Genomic DNA, 18725 nt, shown 5'->3' with positions numbered 1-18725 from the left:
CGGCGCTGGGAGAGAGCTCTCCCAACGCTGCACGTACTCCATCTCCCTGTGGGGATTAGCTTGCAGCGCTGGGCTCCCAGCGCTGCGGCTCTGTTTACACTGGTGCTTTACAGCGCTGTATCTTCCAGTGCTCAGGGGGGTGTTTTTTTCACACCCCTGAGCGAGAAAGTTGCAGCGCTGTAAAGTGCCAGTGTAGCCAAGGCCTAACAAATTTATTTGAGCATAAGCTTTCGTGGGCTACAGCCCACTTCATGGGATGCATAGAATGGAACATCTAGTGAGGAGATATATATACGCAGACAGAGAGCATGAAAAGGTGGGAGTTAATTGGCCTCTCAGAGTTGGTAAGACAACTCCCACCTTTTCATGCTCTCTGTCTGCGTATATATATCTCCTCACTAGATGTTCCATTCTATGCATCCCATGAAGTGGGCTGTAGCCCACGAAAGCTTATGCTCAAATAAATTTGTTAGTCTCTAAGAACAAGTCCTCCTGTTCTTTTTGAGTAATCATATACTACAGGAAGAAAGGTTGAACACTATTATCAGTTTCTGGACAGCCATATAATACAGCACCGGGAGGGGTTATCCCATCACTAGAGGAAATCCACCTCCCCGAGATGGGTAGCGCTAAGTCAATGGAAGAATTATTCCATCACCTGAGCCCTCCACACTGGGTGTTAGGTCATCTTAACTACATTGCTCGGGGGGTGGGTCAGTCTGATTTTCTAGTGTAGCCCAGCCCTTAATCTGGTGCAAGGTGGCTCTGTTCCCGAGAAAGCTCCCCCCTGGGTGTCCCTTTCCAAACTCCTGGTTCTTTTGTTCTGCCTTGTGGTAACTTTCCATTACTTCCAAGCCTCCCTCACCTTGGACAAGAGCAGAAAGCAGCATCTCCCAGGCAGAGGAAACTCATTGTCCCACGGTGTTTAACATAATGTTGCATGCTGGTCCGTCCCCATTGTGTCTGGCCTGGCAGAGACATGCCGACCCTGCTACCTCCTGGGGCATCCACACACACGTAGGCATTCCATGACCCAGTCATTTCATGGTACAGTGTCATACAATCATCCAAAATTCAGAAGTGATACAGCCTGAGCCCTTACAAGGGGAAACTGAGGCATGGGGAAGGGAGTTGTCCAAGGTCCCAGGATGAAGCAGGGAAGAGAACCCATGTGTGCTGTGTTCCAGCCTGGTATCCTACCCACTAGGACACACTGCAGAAATACCATCCCCCTAGGGATACAGAACAACCCCTAGCTCCCAGCAAGAGTTGTGCGATGGGACGCATCACCAAGAGAACACAGCTTGGGGAGACTATCAATCTGGAGGAGGCAGGGCCTGGTCCCACCAGTCAGCCCGTGGCTCAGGAAGGACGTGGGCTGGCGCCTGAGCCAGGATCTAGCAGAGCCAGGCCTTTTCGCAGATCCAGTAGTCTGTCTTGTAGCAGTTTATGTCGTTCCAGCGCCCGTCGATCGCCATGGTGCCACAGTCCTCGTCATTGGAGTCATTGGGCTCCCCGGTGCTCCAGAAGCTGTGAAGAAGAGTAAAGCCCCATGGAGACCACAGCGGGGAGCAAGGGGTGGGGCAGGGGGGCATGGAGCCTTTCACCCCACGTACCTGAGTTTCAGAGGGGAGCCATCCACCCAGAGCCATTGATTTTCCACTTTCTTGTCACTCAGCCCCAGCCAGTATACCCGGGACTTTGTGCGGTTCTTCACCAAGAACTCCTGCGATAGACAAGAACAGACTAAGGGGGTGAATGGGTGGGGGACAGGCCATGCACTCTGCCAATGCCAGGAAGGATGGCCTGGTGAGCAGGGTGCTGGCCTGGGACTCAGGAGACCCAGGTTCAAGTCCCAGCTCTGCTACTGACTCCCTGTGTGGCCCTGGCCAAGTCCCTGCATCTCTCTATGCCTCAGTTCCCCTAACTGAACAACAGCCCTGCCCCCGAGGGTGCTAGCAGGATAACAACATTAAAGAGTGTGCCATGCTGGGGGGCGGGGCTTAAATTCAGTAGATGTGTCACCACCTCAAATCCAGCAGGAACTGAGGGCTGTTCCTGGCTGGCTGGTGGGTGAAAGGAGTGGAGGTGGTCTCAGCCTGAGCTCATGGGGGGATGGCTGCATGGAGGAAACATAACCTGGTGGGGGGGGAAGGTTCAGGGTGAAGCCAATTAAGGTTGGTCTGGTTGATTGCTTGAAAACACCCCTGCAATTCCCTTCCCCACAGGGCTAGCAAAAACTCCATGGAGATTCCTAAAACTGTGGGGCTGGAAGGGACCCCGAGAGGTCACCTAGCCCCTCCCCCACTGCCAAGACAAGACCAAGGAAACCAAGCCTGTCCCTGATGCGTGTTTGTCCAGCCTGTTCTTTCAAACCCTGCCCCCTGCTTATATTTTCCGGTGCTCGCAGGTTTTTGCCACACTAGGCTTTTGTTTTGTTTTCTGGTGTGCTCAGGTGTCAATATTCCTGTGCTGGGAATATGAGCCCAGGGTGGCCTCGGAGCTCACGGTGGGTTGGTTAACACGCAGCACATTTGCAGAGTGCCGGGCTCCCCTTTGAGACCCAGGCCCGCTGGTGGTTTTTGAAAAACCTGGTGACCCTTAAAAGAGCCGTGTTTTAAGAGCCAGGCCCAGTCGGTCTCACCTGCTCCCTGGTCACCTGGGTCCCACCCGCTAGGAATTCCCGGGGTAAACCTGCTGCTGTTGCTGGGTAGCTGTGCAATTCCCTGGCCTGGTTGGGGTGCACCAGGAGGGTGGCAGGCGGCTTTACCTGCTCCTCTTTGGTGTTAATGATCACCAGGTGTGCCCCGTAATCCGAACAGAACTGCTTGGCCTCATGCCAGGTTTTGGTAGACTCTGAAAAGTGGTAACAGGTTCTCTGGAACCAGGCCCAGCCCCACGGGCAATGGCCGCAGACAGAATCTAGAAAGCAAAACCCAGAATAATCCAATTCAGGGCCAAGCAGGGAATCTGGCAGAGCCAAGAAAAGGACCCAGGAGTCCTGACTCCCAGCCCCCTGTTCTAACCCCATTCCCCTCCAGGGCCCAGGAGCCTGAGTGCAGCCCCAGCCGCAGCGCCAAAGCAATAGCCACACGGCTCTTTTTAGCATGCCAGAGCGAGCCCTGCTAGCACCGCTCTGCCGATCCAGGTGTGAGGCTCCCGCCCAGGTCCAGTGTAGACACACGGAGAGCGAGCCACAGGGGATGGCTGTAGCCAGCAGCCTCGGTGGGCCTGGGGTTGGCTCAAAGAATCCCCCACCCCGCAGCTCCCACTCAGGGCCGGTGCAACCTATTAGGCGACCTAGGCAGTCGCCTAGGGCACTAAGATTTCAGGGGTGGCATTTTCTTCGGCGGCGACCACAGCAGCAGGATCTTCGTCCGCCCGGTCGCTGCCGACATTTAAGCGGAAGGAGCTGGGGTAGGGGGGCGCGGGGAGGGCTGCCTGTGCTACTCCACCAATCAGCTTAGGCGCCGCAAGCCTGGGAGGCGGGAGAAGTGAAGCAGCGATGGCGTGCTTGGGGAGGAGGTGGAGCAGGGGTGAGCTGGGGTGGGGAGCTGTGGCACTGCTCCCCGGGCTGGGGTGGGGGCTGCCATGGGGGGGTGCCTCAGGGCAGAGGGGGGGTGGGAAGCTGCTGCAGGGCTCGGGGAGGGGGTGAAGCAGAGGTGAGCTGGGGTGGGGAGCTTCTGCACGGCTCCCCGGGGGGAGGGAGCTGCCACGGGGGGGAGGTGCCTCAGGGTGGAGGGGGGGTGGGGAGCTACTGCAGGGGGGCGCCTCAGGGCGGATGGGGGGGAGCTGCTGCTGCTGGGGGGGGCACCTCGGGGTGGGGGAGTCAGGGAGCCGCCGCAGGGCTCGGGGACAGGGGAGGGCGAAAGGTGGAAGTTTCGCCTATGGCTTGAAACATCCTTGCACCGGCCCTGCTCTCACTGAGAACAACAGAGAATCCCGCAAAGGGAGCTGCCGTGTGCCGAGAGCTTTCTTGAGCATCTGGCCCTGCGGGCCCATGTCTGCTGCCACCTCCCTCTGATTGCTGCCCTAGCATGGGCACGGCAGCTGGCACTGTGCTCCTCACCCACTCTTTTCTGTAATGCCGTCATGTCCTCTTGCATTTTACTGTGAAGCTTCTTCACAGCGGCCAGCTCCCCAGACACCGAAAGATGGAAAGCCTCTGGATTGGTGGAGGAAAGGAGGTTAGCAGCCAAAGTGCAGCATTGTCATCTCAGAGCTTCTTGCTCAGCCCCCAACATTGGGCCGCTTACAGATGCCACGGGCCCTGCTTGAAGTCTCCTCTGTGATGGTTGGAACCTGGGCCCCTGGTGACAGTCAGAGCAGCCTCTGGGCTGCTCTAACTCACGCTCTGCCTCCTCTGGGAAGCAGGGAATAACCATGGTGCAGCGCGCTCCAGCCAAGCCCCTGATCCATCCCTTACACCAGGGGCTGGGAGCCGGACGGGTGCAGGGCTCTGAGGCCAGCTCCACACCAATCTGTGATTCCCCCTACCCAGGGCACGGGCAATTTCCATCCCCTTCACACCACCTGTGGCCCAGTGTGACACAGGATTGGTCCCTTTAGGCGACTGCAGAGGGACAGTACCAGGCTGCTTAAGTCCTACTTAAAGACCCCAAATAGGGCTCTGGCAGCCCTTGAGCCAGGTGCTGGCTCCTGGGCAGCCGAACCAGCTAATTGAGATTTGGTAACAAAATGATTTTCTGTTCGTGTTTCTTTAAAAATGGATTACTCTGAAGGGTTTTTAATTGCTTCAGCGCTAATTAAATCATCGACGCTCGCCCCTAAGAGTTCATCTAAAACGCTTCAGAGCAGCCACTGGTCAGCAGAACCCCACCAGAGGTGGGTGGGTACCAAACCTACAGAACTGAGCAATGTGTGAAGGAGGCAGGGTCGGCCAGTGGAGAGAACACTGGCCTGAGGCTCGGGACATCTGAGTTTAATTCCCATCTCTGCTACTAACCTGCTGGGTGCCCTGGGGCAAGTAATTTCCTTGCCCTGTGCCTCAGTTTCCCCATCTGTCAAATGGGGATAATGATACTGCCCTCCTTGCAAAGTGCTTTGAGATTTACTGACGAACAGCCGTATACAAGAGCTAGGGATTATTATATCTTCCTTGCCCTCTAGTACCCTCTACTGTTTAGCTGTGTGTTGTAGACCCTATACTGCTGATGGAGATTCTCCTTAAGATCTGCCCTACCCCAGCCTTTGTATTGGTATAACTTTCGTTTACGGATATGATTCTTTTTTAAACTGGTCTAGGTATCCCAGTACAACCCCTACAGCAGATCCAGTTATACCGAGTCGAAGGTGCCTTTTACAAGTCGAGTGTATTCCCTCCCTGTGTAGGAATGGCTGTGCTGGTGTAAGTACATTTATACCAGGATAACTGGATCTCCACTAGGAGGATTGTACTGCTTTAAATGGACCAATATAACTCGAGGAGCACAACCTTTGCGTGTAGCCCATGCTCAGCTGGAGAGGTAGGGACTGTGCTTTCAGAGCAGAAAGGAGATTCATAGAGGGGCAGGGAAAACCGCTCCTGGCTTCTGGGGGGCCAGGATTTCACCCACAGATGTTAAGGCCAGAAGGGACCGTTCTGGGCATCTGGGCTGGCTCCCTGCATCGCCCAAGCCAGAGAAAGTCGAAGACCTTCTCTGCATCGTCCCTGCAGTGTTCTGAGAGCCCCAGCTGGGCAGGCCGGGGACAGCCACAGAGCCCTCAGTGGCTACAGACTCTCCATGCCATGGACACCTGGGTCCTGAGAGGTGACTTGCTTCGGCTGAAAGCATTTTGGTCTGTGTTTGTACAAGCTGGGGCTCCTCAGAGCTACCATAAAACACCTAATAATGTGCAGCGCCTGCCACATTGGGGTCCTGGGCCATGACTGGGCTCCAAGGAGCTACCATAATACACCAAATAAAAAACTCACCCAAGTCCATAGCCCCAGGTAGATACAGAGCCCACAACCGCGACCTCGCAGTCCCTCACTCTCACTATGATGAGAGGCAGAAGCGTCTCTGTGATTCTCTCACCTACTGTTTTCTGCAGTGCTGCAACCTCTGCTCGGATCTTCTCCCAATCTGCTCGGTCCTGGGAAACTGCAAACAGAAATGCCCTGGGATCAGGAGAGGGGAAAGGTTGCCACAACCAGGCTGGTGTCCTGAGTGGCCATGTGCAGCGTGAGGAGCCCGCCTGTAACGCTAGGGGATGGCAGCAACTGCCTGTCTCCATGGAGAGGAATAATTTGGTAATGGAGGGGTTTGTTGCTGACTGCCAGCTGGTGTGTGAGTTCCCAATGTAGCCATTTTCATGCTGGGACCCCACATCAGTCAGTCAAAAGCCTGAGGGATGCTGTTAGGGTTGCCACCTTTCTAATTGCTGGTAACTGAACCCCCATGGCACCTCCCCTGCCTCACCTCTTCCCCAAGGCCCCATCCCTATCACTTGCTCCTCTCCCTTCCTGGATCCTCCCACCTGCAGATAGGAGGCTGCCCTAGCTGAGAAGGAGCTGGGGCTGGCAAGGGTTAATTGTAGAATCTTAGGGTTGGGAGGGACCTCAGGAGATCATCTAGTCCAACCCTCTGCTCAAAGCAAGACCAATTCCCAACCCTCCCCCCCTCCATCCCTAAATGGCCCCCTCAAAGATTGAACTCACAACCCTGGGTTTAGCAGGCCAATGCTCAAACCATTGAGCTAGCCCTCCCCCTGTGACAACCAGGCTTTTGGTTTGGGTGCCATTTAGGGTTGCCGGGTCCTGAAAACCAGTCACCTGACAACCTTTAATAGCCCCTGACACAGAAGCCAAAAACCAGACTGTCCAGGTAAAAACCAGACAGGTGGTAACCCTAGATGCCATGGGATTCAGCATAAGGATTGATTGGCAGCTCCCAGCTACAAACGACCAGCAAATCTACTGCAAATGGGAGCAGCTCATGGTATGGTGGGTGGCCCTTTAAGAGAGGCTTCAGGTCCAGCTCCGCCCCATTCCTGCTTGCTGCCCAGAGTAGAGGGATTCTGAGAGTTCTAGTCTAGAGAGAGTCATGGGAGTTAGAGGCTGACAAGGCATGCTGGGTAAAGTGCCGTGGGGATTGTGACGCACGGCAAGAAAGGGTTAAACATCCTGCAAAATAAATAACCCTCCAAACAGGGCCGGCTCCAGACCCCAGCGCGCCAAGCGCGCGCTTGGGGCGGCATTTTGCCAGGAGGGCGGCAGGCGGCTCCGACGGACCTTCCACAGTCATGCCTGAGGATGCTCCACCGGAGCCGCGGGACCAGCGGACCCTTCGCAGGCACGTCTGCAAGAGGTCCCCCGGAGCCGCGGGACCGGCGACCGCCAGTGCACCCCCTGTGGCATGCCGCCCTGCTTGGGGCGGCCAAATTCCTAGAGCCGCCCCTGCCTCCAAAGACACGTGGGGAGATAATGTTTGCGGTTTTATGTATTTACAGATGTAAGCAGAATCTGAATGAGCTCTCCCCTGCCATCTAGTGGTGAGCTATGGGAAAAGACTTCAGAAGCAAAAGAGCTCAGATTTTGACCCTCTGGAACAAGGAGAAAGGGGGCAGGCTTATCATGCAAATAAAGCCACAGGTTAACCCTAAAATACCAAACCCCCAAGGAAGTGGTTAAACCGAAAGCCTATGTTAAGGAAGACCCTGAGGTCAAGAAAAAGCTGCAAAGGTTCAAAAGGGATATTGAACAAGCTGACCTAAAGAATGATTTGTCTAAACCAAAGACTTGGCACGACAAAAATGTTTGTAAATGTACCCTTGTGACAGAACTGATGTTAATGTTTGTCATAACTATAAAGGGAAGGATAACAACCCTCCTGTGTACAATACTATAAAGTCCCTCCTGGCCAGAGACACCAAAATCCTTTTACCTGTAAAGGGTTAAGAAGCTCAGGTAACCTGGCTGACACCTGACCCAAAGGACCAATAAGGGGACAAGATACTTTCAAGTCTTGGGGGGAGGCTTTTGTTTGTGTGCTCTTTGTTTTGGGTTTTGTTCTCTCTCTTGGGATGAAGAGGGACCGGACATCAATCCATGCTCTCCAAATCTTTCTGAACCAGTCTCTCATATTTCAGACTTGTAAGTATCAGCCAGGGAAGGCGTGTTAGGTTTATCTTTGTTTTCTCAACTTGTAAATGTACCTTTTGCTAGAGGGTTTACCTCTGTTTGCTGTAACTTTGAACCTAAGGCTAGAGGAGGTTCCTCTGGGCTCTTTGAATCTGATTACCCTGTAAAGTTATTTTCCATCCTGATTTTACAGAGATGATTTTAACCTTTTTTTTTTCATTAAAATTCTTCTTTTAAGAACCTGATTGATTTTGTCATTGTTTTAAGATCCAAGGGTTTTGGATCTGTGTTCACCAGGACTAACTGGTGAGGGGATACTCTCAAGCCTTTCCTTTTCACCCAGGAAAAGGGGTGTAAGGATTGGGGGAGGGGGGAATTAGTCTCAAATCTGCCCAGGAAAGGGGGGGCTTAGAGACTAGGGAAATATTTGGGGAAAGACAGAGTTCCAAGTGGCTCTTCCCTAAGATTTGAAACACACTTGGTGGTGGCAGCTTACTGTAAACCTAAGCTGGTAAATAAGCTTACGGGGCTTTCATGCGGGTCCCCACATCTGTACCCTAGAGTTCAAAGTGGGGAAGGAACCCTGACAATGTTATTGCTAATGATTGTAACTAACTTGTTGCTGATACCAAGAACTGTAAAAATGTACAATGTGCAGGTCTTTTGGAAAAGCCCTGGAACATGTTAAGAGTGGTACATAAGAGAAACCCTTCTGATTATGCTGTTTGGTTCTACAAGAACACACTTTGTGTTAAAAAGCCTAATAATGTTGTGGCTTCACAGCTAATGCATAGACATGTTTCTAAAACTTTCCACAGCAGAAAAACCACTACAAGCTTGAACTGCTGTGCACGAAGGGAAACTGAAGTACAACAGCCCACAGCCTTCATGGCTGAATGCCAAAGTAAGTGCTCTCTGAAGAACACTAATGGCTATGTTAATTTGGCCTTACGAATAATTCAATGTAAACACAGCTCATATCAATGTGGGGAGATCCTTAAAGTGTATCCGGGAGCTCTAATTTTGCCCTTTTAAAATAAAAATATTTGGAGAGATCCCTATCTCACAGAACTAAGGGGTCATTGAGTCCAACCTCCTGCCTTCACTAGCAGGACCAAGTATTGATTTTGCCCCAGATTCCTAAGTGTCCCCTTCAAGGACTGAACTCACAACCCTGCATTTAGCAGGCCAATGCTCAAACCATTGAGCTATTCCTCCTGCCTGCCACATCAGTCTCATGTTAGGGGTGTGACACGTGGCTAGAAAGGGTTAAACATTCTGCAAAATAAATAACCCTCAAAAGGCATGTGAGGAAATACTGTCTGTGGTTTTGTGTATTTACAGATGTATGAGTAGGGTGGACAATGTAATTAACAGTCTCTGTCTGTGCTGTATTCCGATAATTCAGAGGTCAAAAGAAGATCCTATCATGTAAATAAATTGTAAACACAGGCTATCTCAGTTGTCATCTCTCTTTGAAATGGACTGTGAATGGTGGAGGAACAAGCAAATGGCCTTATGTTAATTCGTATAGCTAAGTACAGATGATGGACCTCCTTCAAAGTCATCCTAATTACCTTTTGTTCCCAGAGGGAATTCCAGCTTGTCAAAAAGACATGAAATTGTATAAAAGATCCTTGGGTCTTGATTCTGTCATCTCAGATCTGCTTAAGCTTCATCAGGGGAAGTTTGAGTCATAAGATTGAGGTCCCAGTTATGCTGGTACATCCTGAATATGAGATTTGGACATTGGACTATAACCTATGAACTATTTCTGAAAGAACTCTTTGCCACTGCAAAGCTCCCCATCTCTGCTGTGAATCTGCACCTCAGTGGATTGAATTCATGTCTGTACGTATATTGATCTTCTAACCATACTCTCTCTCTTGTTTAATACATTTTAGTTTAGTTAATAAGAATTGGCGGGAGCATGTACTTGGGGTAAGATCTGAAACATTCATTAACCTGGGAGGTGATGTGTCCGATCCTTTGGGATTGGTAAAACCTTTTCTTTTATGTGATGAAATAAGATTTTCAGAAATCATCATATTGGACGTGGGTACCTGGATGGAGGCCTGAGGCTGGATCACTTTAGGGAAGCTGTGTTGTTTGGACTTCAGTGAGGTAATAAAGAAGCTGTTTTCTGCTGACTTGGTCAATCTAAGTATTGGGATGTCCACCAGCTTTTGGGGGTTTGGCTGCCCCATTCTGTGCAGTTCACCCTGATTGAGTGACCCCAGCTGGCTCCCCACTAGACCCCCGGTCACAGGGCTACAAACTGAGCCTGACCTCTCAGAGTAGCAGGAGGTACGGAGAGGTTTGTGATCAAATGGTGCCTTTGGAGGGAAGCTTATTGCTGGCTTAGGGGTGGTGCGTAAGAGAGTCACACGTTTGGGTCTATGATGGTGAGAATTGGGATCCAGGGCTATTTACTACAGCTGATGACACTAATAACCTGTAACCAGCTCTAACTGCTTTCATTTGATTCTGTTAATGAAAGTTAGCCTTAAAAAGTAGAAAACTTCGGGAAACACTGAAACGTTCATGAAGTTTTCTAATTTCTTAACTGAAAATGTGTTTTCAGTGTTTGGCTACTTGAGGTCTGGTGTGAACATGCCCATATGCCCCCCCACACCCTCTGGTGTCTCTTACTCACCCACCCTCACCTGACTGGCCACGTTAGCTCCCCAGTGGCATTTCTTGAAAATCAATGCATTTTGGCTTTGGAAAGTGAGGGTGTTTTTCGTTTCTAAGAAACCTCTGAGAGACAAACACCTTGATGGGAAAACTACTAACATGGAAACAAACAACCCCACCAGTTTGTGTCTTTTTGAAACCCAGTGAGAATTTCAAAACTCAGACTTTACATTTTTTGTAACTTGCATTAAAAGCCTGTCAAACAGATAGTTAAGGGTTAATGCCTCTTTTACCTGTAAAGGGTTAAGAAGTTCACCTAGCCTAGCTGACACCTGACCAGAGGAACCGATGGGGGGACAGGATGTTTCAAGAGGAAGGAGGGAAGTTCCCTTTGTCTTGGTCAGTTTCAGTTTGGGCCAGAGTGGAAAAGATCAAGGAACCAGCCTCTTATCAGAGTAGTAAGTTTTAGAAACAAATAAATAGGTTTGTTTTCTTTTGTGACTTTGTCTTTGTGCAATTAGAGGAATAATCAAATTGGGAATTCTTGTGTACTAAGTTTTTGCCCAGGGTTTTGAATCTGTTGTCTGTGAGAGTTGTCTCTGTGTTTTGAAGCTGTTGTCTGTGAGTAACTGGTATGCTAATCTCTCCTAGAGGTTTTTTTCTTTTACCTTTCTTTTCTTTAATTAAAAGTCTTATTTTTAAGAACCTGATTGATTTTTTTCTTGTGTTAAGATCCAAGGGGATTGGATCTGGACTCACCAGGAATTGGTGGGGGAAAGGAGGGGGGATGGTTAAATTCTCCTTGTGTTAAGATCCAAAGGGTTGGATCGGTGTTCACCAGGAAATTGGTGAAGTCTCTCAAGATTACCCAGGGAAGGGAGTTAGTACTTGGGAGTGGTGGCAGCAAAACCAGATTTAAGCTGGTAATTCAGCTTAGGGGTTCACATGCAGGTCCTCATATCTGTACTCTAAAGTCCAGAGTGGGGGTGAAACCTATGATAAAGCCCAAACCTCACCCAGTGCTAATTACAGCTATCGCCTTTAGACAGGGGCCTCCTGACCCTGCATTGGATTCTGATCCCCATCATGCCAGCCACTGGAGTTATTCCAGATTTACATGGCTGTAACATATCAGAATCTGGCCTGGTGTTGCAGGCTGCTAAACAATTCACTGTAATAAAATGATCAGCTTCAGCGACCCCACCCAGCCAGCGTCTATGCTGAGCCAGAGACAAGCATGCTGGGCTAGCTTGGGAGCATTTACTTACCATTAGCTGTCCTCTGGGGAAGGTGGAAATTCGGCTCCTCTGACTCCTGCTGCAGCTCTGTGCCTGGGAGATGAACAAAGAGCAAACAGCAGAGCTGTGATCTGCCAGGGCATCCTTTACACTAGAAACTGCTCCAGCCCCCAATAGCTTGGTTTCTTCCTGTGCTAGGGGAATCGATTTGATGGGGAGGAAGAGGAGTCACTTAGAATCATAGAATGTCAGGGTTGGAAGGGACCTCAGGAGGTATCTAGTCCAACCTCCTGCTCAAAGCAGGACCAATCCCCAGACAGATTTTTGCCCCAGATCCCTAAATGGCCCCCTTAAGGATTGAACTCACAACCCTGGGTTTAGCAGCCAAGTGACAGATTTTCCAATGCCAGGTGTTCAAAAAGTTATAAATCATGCCCTCCCCCCGCCAAAAAAAACCCATTAATCTTTTAAAAATAATTGTGGGGATTCTTCTTGTTTGCCCTCTGGTCTCTTGAGCTATTAGTAATCGTGTGTACAAAGGGAGTGCGTAGGGACCAGCCAAGATCGCCGCTCTGTTGGACTGGATGCTGCACAAACACGGAGTAGACAGTCCCTGCCCTGAAGAGCTTACAATCTACATAGCCAAGAGAGATGCAGAGTAGGGGGAAAGGGTCTAACGCACAAGACCCCTAAGTGATTGTGTTTTCCAGCTATTCCTTTCGCAGCCATGAGGGCTAAGCATTTATTGGTTTGTTTTGAAATGAGCTAAGAGTGTCCCATCATCCCAGGACTCCGGGAGCTGGGGCTTTAAGGGAAAATGCCAAATATAGTGAGGGTTGGCAGCACTATTAACACCACCCCCTTACTCTTAGGTGATGATTCCTTACATTTATAGATCAGGTGCTGAGTGGAGTAAATCCAGAGTTACTCCCTTGCTGTTACAGCTCCTTCTGCTGCACTTTGCTCCTCTGCTGCTTACTCTGGGTGCTGATCCTTTAGGGTCCGGCCCTGCTGAGTGCTTCCCTTGCAGATTTGGGCTCTTCGATTTGGAGCAAGGACCCATCCTGCCCTCTAGGGCGGATTCCAATCACACTCCTGGCACAGCTATTTCACTGATTTCAGCGGAGTGACATCTGATTTTCATCAGGGCCAGTGAGAGCAGAATCGCAGCCTAACACTTTTGGGGTACAAATTCTTGCTCCGGCGCAAAGCTCCTGAGATGCAGAATTGCTGGAGATTCGTCCCCCACCCCCTTCAGATCTGGTGATGCCCAAGTCCCGGTGGCCTTGTCTGTGGACAGAGCTTGCTGGAAAATGCCAGACTTGTCCCACAGACTTTTTTTACAGGCATACACACACAAAAAAAACCTTAATTTTTTACTAAAATTCATGGAAATTTGATTTTTTAAGTCCTTTTTTTCTTCCTATGGTGGAAATCCAAATACTGAAAAACTTTTGATTTGGAAATTCTGCCCTGGCATCTTATGGGAGTTGTAGTTTGGATGCCTCATGCCCTCTTCCCCAGTAGGGACTCGTCTCCCCACCCAGACTTCATCTCCCATGATGCACCACCACCTGGCCCCATGATGCACTGGCTGCCCTCTCCAAGAGGGGAGACTGTCGCACACCACGTGAGATTCTAATAGTCCAACAAGGGAGCCTTCCCTACAGCAGTGACTAGGAATATGAGGTATCTCTCTCCCATGATGCACTGCAGTCTCCCCTCTTGGAAAGTGGAGGCAGTGCATCATGGGAATCCCTGGCAGGGGTGCATCCTGGGAGGTGTAGTTCAGTTGAGGAGCTCAGCCCAGAGAGGAGAATGGGGACACATGGTAACTGAACTCAGCTCCTTTGAGGCACCATGCAGGGGTGGCTCTAGACATTTTGCCGCCCCAAGCACGGCGGCACGCCGCGGGGGACCCTCTGCCGGTCGCCGGTCCCGCGGCTCCGGTGGACCTCCCGCAGGTGTGCCTGCGGAGGGTCCGCTGGTCCCGCGGCTCCACCGAAGTCGTGGGACCAGCGGACCCTCCGCAGGCACGCCGCCCCAAGCATGCGCTTGGCGTGCTGGGGCCTGGAGCCGCCCCTGCACCATGGCAGCATTTCTGAATCACAATATTTCTTCTTTCCGGTGTTTGGTTTTTCTCTGAAAGAGGCAAAAAATGGCTGTGGAAACCGACCCCTTTTCGTGAAATTTAGTGGAATCAAAACCTCCATTTTCTGGCCCAGAGTCTCCATGGGAAATTCCTGAGCAGCCCCGTCCCCATGAGGAATCGTTCCTGGCCCGGAGAGCCCAGCCCGCATGACCCCACTTGCAGCTGTCCTGACACACCCGGGACTGCCCCACACTCACGTTTCATGAGGGCCAGGACGAGGAACACGCTGCACATGAGGAAGCAAACCCCCAGCAGGATGTAGGTGATCAGAAGAGACCTTTCAGGGAAGCCTCTCCGTGAGGCAGGTTTAGGGAGGGGAAGATCTATGGGGAACAGCAGCAGTTAGCTCTCTGCAGGGAGAGGTGATCAGGACAGGGGGAAGCTAAGCAGGGAAGGCTGGGTAGGGCGGAATATAGCGAAGGACTCTCCCTCCAGTGGGTGACTCTGAAATGTCGGCAGGAGGTACCTGCTGGTACAAATGGGTTTATGGAAAGGAGGAGAGGTTTACGGGGCATCCCACCAGATAGCTGGGTAACTCCACAGAGGGCACCTCCATTTAGCAAGAGCAAGAAGCCGGACCCCCAGTTCCCTCTGCCCAGCTGTGTCCATACAGGGATCGCTTCTCCCAGCACTTCAATGCAGCCACCTCTGGGGTGGAGTGCTGCAGCCATTGGAGAGTTGTGTAGTATAGGGCCCGGCTGGAAGGAGAGTTCCCTGGGCGGTTGACAGGGCAGGGGGAATCCAGGGAGAGGGAATGGAATTCCCCTGCAATGGGCAGGACACTGGGGTGAGCACCCCGGTTCTCCCCATAACTGCCCCAGGAGCTTTGCTAATTGGCTGATTGTATGCCTTGCCTAAAAGAGAGCATTGGGGTCAGCTCTGACCAGGAGAGAACAGAACCCCTAACTGAGCCCCCAACCCAGGAGCAACCTGAATTTTCCTTCACTCTCCCCTGCAAGTCCAGACCCGGCCTGGCTCTGTTCAGCTTCAGGCTCCTGTCACACGCACCCTGTGCCCCTAGCCAGGGGTGCATGAGGGCGCCCCCCTGCCCTGGCAGACTCTACTCACCTCCTTCCGGGGGCTGGAAGGCAGCTGCCACGGCTGCAGACGACAGGTCCAGCCCTGGGCGTGGAGGACAAAGAGCGTTAAATCTGCCAGCTCTGCTGCAAAGGCCACAAAATCCTACTCTCCATCCTGGGCTGCAGAGGGGGCCGCGCACACAGCCCCGACCTGGCTCGGCTTCACCCTCCCCACCCACCCTGGCTTGCTGCTCTGGGCCAGTCTGTGCCCCTACTGGGGTGCTCCTTCTGGGACCCCCCATCTCCCCAGAGCTCAGCTACCCCCGCCACCCAGGAAGCAACCGGGCCCCAAGGGATTGACTAGCCGGGATTGATAGCCCCAGGGAACAGACTGGAGGGACGGCTCCTGCCTGGGCCGGGGTGGGGGGAGCAGGGGGCATTCGGCCGCAAGCCGAGCAGAGCTCCGAGTCCTCACCGAGCTTGGAAGGCCTAAGGACCGGGTCCCCCGAGATCACTGAAATGGCCAGGTCTGAAAGGAAACAGGAGGGATTATACCGTGCGAGCTCCCAGCGCAGGGATGGGGGGTTGTGTGGGGGAGGGGCAGCCCTGAACTCTGGGGCGGGGGATGTTCCTTCCAGTGCAGTAGTGAGAAACGGGGGGCCGGGGAGGTAAAGCCTGCGATGCCCTGGAAATGGGGGGGACTGCACAGCTGGGATGGGTCAAAGCAGCTCAGGTATGTGGCGCTGCCCCCTGCTGGCCGGGATATGTCACAGCTGCGTTAGGCCAGCAGCCGTGGGAACAGAAGGTCACGAGTTCTGTCCCCCGATGCTGCCCGTACGTGACGAGCTCTCAGCTGCGTGGAACAGCAGCTGGACGGGGGCGCTGCTCTGTACCCAGGCCTCACTTGCTCCCCAGCAAAAAGCTGGAATGTTTCTCACCGGTTTTGGGGGGTCTGCCTGGTGTCGCTGCCGGACCTGGAGAGGAGAGAGAAGGGTGAGTCTGGCTGGTGGCGCCTAACAGAGGTGGGCACCTGAGTCTGTGCATCTGGGGCAGGGACCTGGGCAGTACCCAGGGGTCAGGAACTGAATCCACCTGCCCACACATGAGCCACAGGCCTGGCCTTCCCCTCCATGTAACCAGCCTGCTTGTTCTGTGCTCCCACCACCCACTGTGGGCTTGCCCGGGCATTCCCAGCCGGGCCGGTTTGTGAGCACCCAAGCCAGGATTCACCGGCTCCCACGGACCCAAAGGTGGCTTGGGGCTGGATGCTAAGCTCTGCACTGACACCCCCTCCCCAGCCTCTGAGCAGTGGGGCAAGAGCGATCCGCGCGGAGTGGGGCAGCTGGGGCTCCCTGGTACCTGCTGCTCCTTTATCCTTCCGGTTTGGCGCGGCCGCCTTCACCTTCTTCCCGCGCGGCAGGGGCGGGGGCTTGGGAGAGTTTTCCAGGGACACGTTCTCGTAGTCGTCATCGTCGTCGGACTCAGCGGCCATGCCTGGAGATTACAGAGCCACTCAGTCTCACTGGGACAGGCTGGGCCAGCATGGGGGCAATGGGAGATCTCCACAGGAGGGAGCTAGCCAGGGGAAGAGAGCTGGCTGGTCAAAACCTCCCTTGGGTGGGAAGGAAGAGGGAGGGTGGGGGCTCTTTTGGGGCAGCAGATGAGCTGGAGGAGGGGGCTGCTTCACCCAGGGTGGGAGCGTGCTCACACACACTGATACAGTGTCTTGACTCTCCATTTCATCCCAAGGCTCTTCATGGGCTCTGGGTGTATTTCTATTGATCTATCACCTCACTCATGCCTGAGATGCAGCCACCTCTGGGGTGGGACACAGGGCTGTTTATACAAGGCTCCCCCATGCAGCGCTGAGATGCTGCTGCCTCTGGGGCGTGGCATAGAGGCTGTTTATACAGGGATCCTGCAGCCGCCTCTGGGGTGGGGTGTAGGGCTATTTACACACAGAGACCCTTCATCCAGCACTGAGGCCTAGTCTACACTGGGGTGTGTGGGGGGGGGAAATCGATCTAAGATACGCAACTTCAGCTACGAGAATAGCGTAGCTGAAGTCAACGTATCTTAGATCCAATTAAAATTACTTACTTTGCGTCCTCGCGGCGCTGGATCGACGGCCACGGCTCCCCCGTCGACTTTGCTTCCACCCCTCACACTGCTGGAGTTCAGCAGTCGATGGGCGAGCGATCAGGGATTGATTTATCGCGTCTACACTACACACGATAAATCGGTCCCCAGTAGCTCAATCACTACCCGCTGATCCAGCAGGTAGTGTAGGCATACCCTGAGATGCAGCCACCTCTGCGGTGGGACACAGAGCTGTCTATACAAGGCTCTCTCACACAGCACTGAGATGATACTGCCTCTAGGACGTGGCATAGAGGCTGTTTATACAGGGATCCTTCATCCAGCACTGAGATGCAGCCACCTCTGGGGTGGGACACAGGGCTGTTTATACAAGGCTCTCTCACCCAGAGCTGAGATGATGCTGCCTCTGGGGTGTGGCATAGAGACTATTAATACAGGGATCCTTTATCCAGCACTGAGATGCAGCCATGTCTGGGGTGGGACTCAGGGGCTGTTTACACAGGGATTCTTCACCCAGCACTGAGATGCAGCCATCTCTGGGGTGGGGGCACTGGGGGCTATTTAACAGCTATGCAGGGTGGGAAGGACAAATCCAGTTCTCAGTTGAAACCACAATGGGGCTTTGGGGGGACAGTGGGAATTGCCTAGGCTGGAATTTGGCCAGGACACAACGAGTAACACCCTGACTCTTATGGGAGGATCTTTAACAACCACACGTGGTCAAGACTTTGGGTGTACAACTTGTGGGAAAGGCAGCCCTGCACCCCCTAGCACCACGCTGGGGCATTGGGGGCCAACCCTGACAAGGTGGGCGAGCACCCACCCTGCAACACAGCATCGCCTAGCACCATGCCGGGACGTCAGGGTAGCACAGACTAGCAGGGGAGAGAGCTCCTACTTATTTCCCCACCGTGATCCCGGCAGCAGCCTGGGTTTTCCTCTGAGGCCTCCTATCCCATCCGAGTAGCTAGCACGTAAGAGCTGCCAAGCCGACAGCCCCCAGAAGGCCCAGTAGCCAGGCCCCCACTCAGATCACTGGCCATTTACCTCTGCGCTCCGCTGGCTTCTTGCCCTTTGTCTGCAAATGACCCATCCAGTTCCCGTAGTCGCTCAGGTGAGCCATGCTGATCCCCCGCGGACGGACTCGAAGGACGTCTGTGGGGACCAGCGACAGCCTGGCTCTGTCAGGAGCTCTGTGATTTTCACATGCCTGTGACTTCCTTCCTCCCCCAGCCCCGCCGCGGGTCACTGCCCACGTTACCATACGTACCACGCCCGACTCCCAGCTGTGGGCTCCGTTAGCAGAAGAGGAACCCAGCCCACGGCCTTGCCCTTTAGGTGCCAGAAAACAGAGTGACTGAAGGTGAGTCCTACTCTGTGATGCTTGGGCTCCAGGGATTTCTTATATGGCAGCTGGTGTCTTCTTTTTCGTCTTCTACCAAGTGGGATGCGGTTCAAGGGCTCGTCTAAGAAAACATTTCCTTGGCATCCATGCA

At 53.0% G+C, this 18725-nt stretch overlaps 1 protein-coding gene across 1 annotated transcript; it reads right to left on the bottom strand.

Moving 5' to 3' along the window:
• Positions 1-411: 411 nt before the first annotated feature.
• LOC123353451 (C-type lectin domain family 4 member E-like) lies at positions 412-18370 on the bottom strand. The gene is made up of 12 exons (XM_044994546.1): positions 18277-18370; positions 16489-16623; positions 16068-16103; positions 15605-15658; positions 15179-15232; positions 14308-14433; positions 11989-12051; positions 6039-6104; positions 4070-4165; positions 2771-2922; positions 1617-1726; positions 412-1530 (listed from the first exon to the last, which is right to left on the bottom strand). Exons 1-12 carry the CDS (start codon positions 18350-18352, stop codon positions 1398-1400), a joined length of 1101 nt encoding a protein of 366 aa, XP_044850481.1. The 5' UTR covers positions 18353-18370; the 3' UTR covers positions 412-1397.
• Positions 18371-18725: the final 355 nt, after the last annotated feature.

Source organism: Mauremys mutica, chromosome 20 (genome assembly GCF_020497125.1).
Source record: "Mauremys mutica isolate MM-2020 ecotype Southern chromosome 20, ASM2049712v1, whole genome shotgun sequence".
Lineage (NCBI taxonomy): Eukaryota > Metazoa > Chordata > Testudines > Geoemydidae > Mauremys > Mauremys mutica.
The sequence above is the reverse complement of the archived record's forward strand: the minus strand, read 5'-3'. Positions and strand labels throughout refer to the sequence as shown.

Bases quoted from the DNA above. Each gene is read 5' to 3' on its own strand.
- LOC123353451 (XM_044994546.1), bottom strand. From the start codon at position 18,352: ATGGCTCACCTGAGCGACTACGGGAACTGGATGGGTCATTTGCAGACA. The intron at 16,104-16,488 runs GTACCAGGGAGC...TCTCCTCTCCAG, and splicing joins GAAGGATAAAGGAGCAGCAG to GTCCGGCAGCGACACCAGGC. The intron at 12,052-14,307 runs GTGAGTGTGGGG...TTCATCTCCCAG, and splicing joins CGTCCTGGCCCTCATGAAAC to GCACAGAGCTGCAGCAGGAG.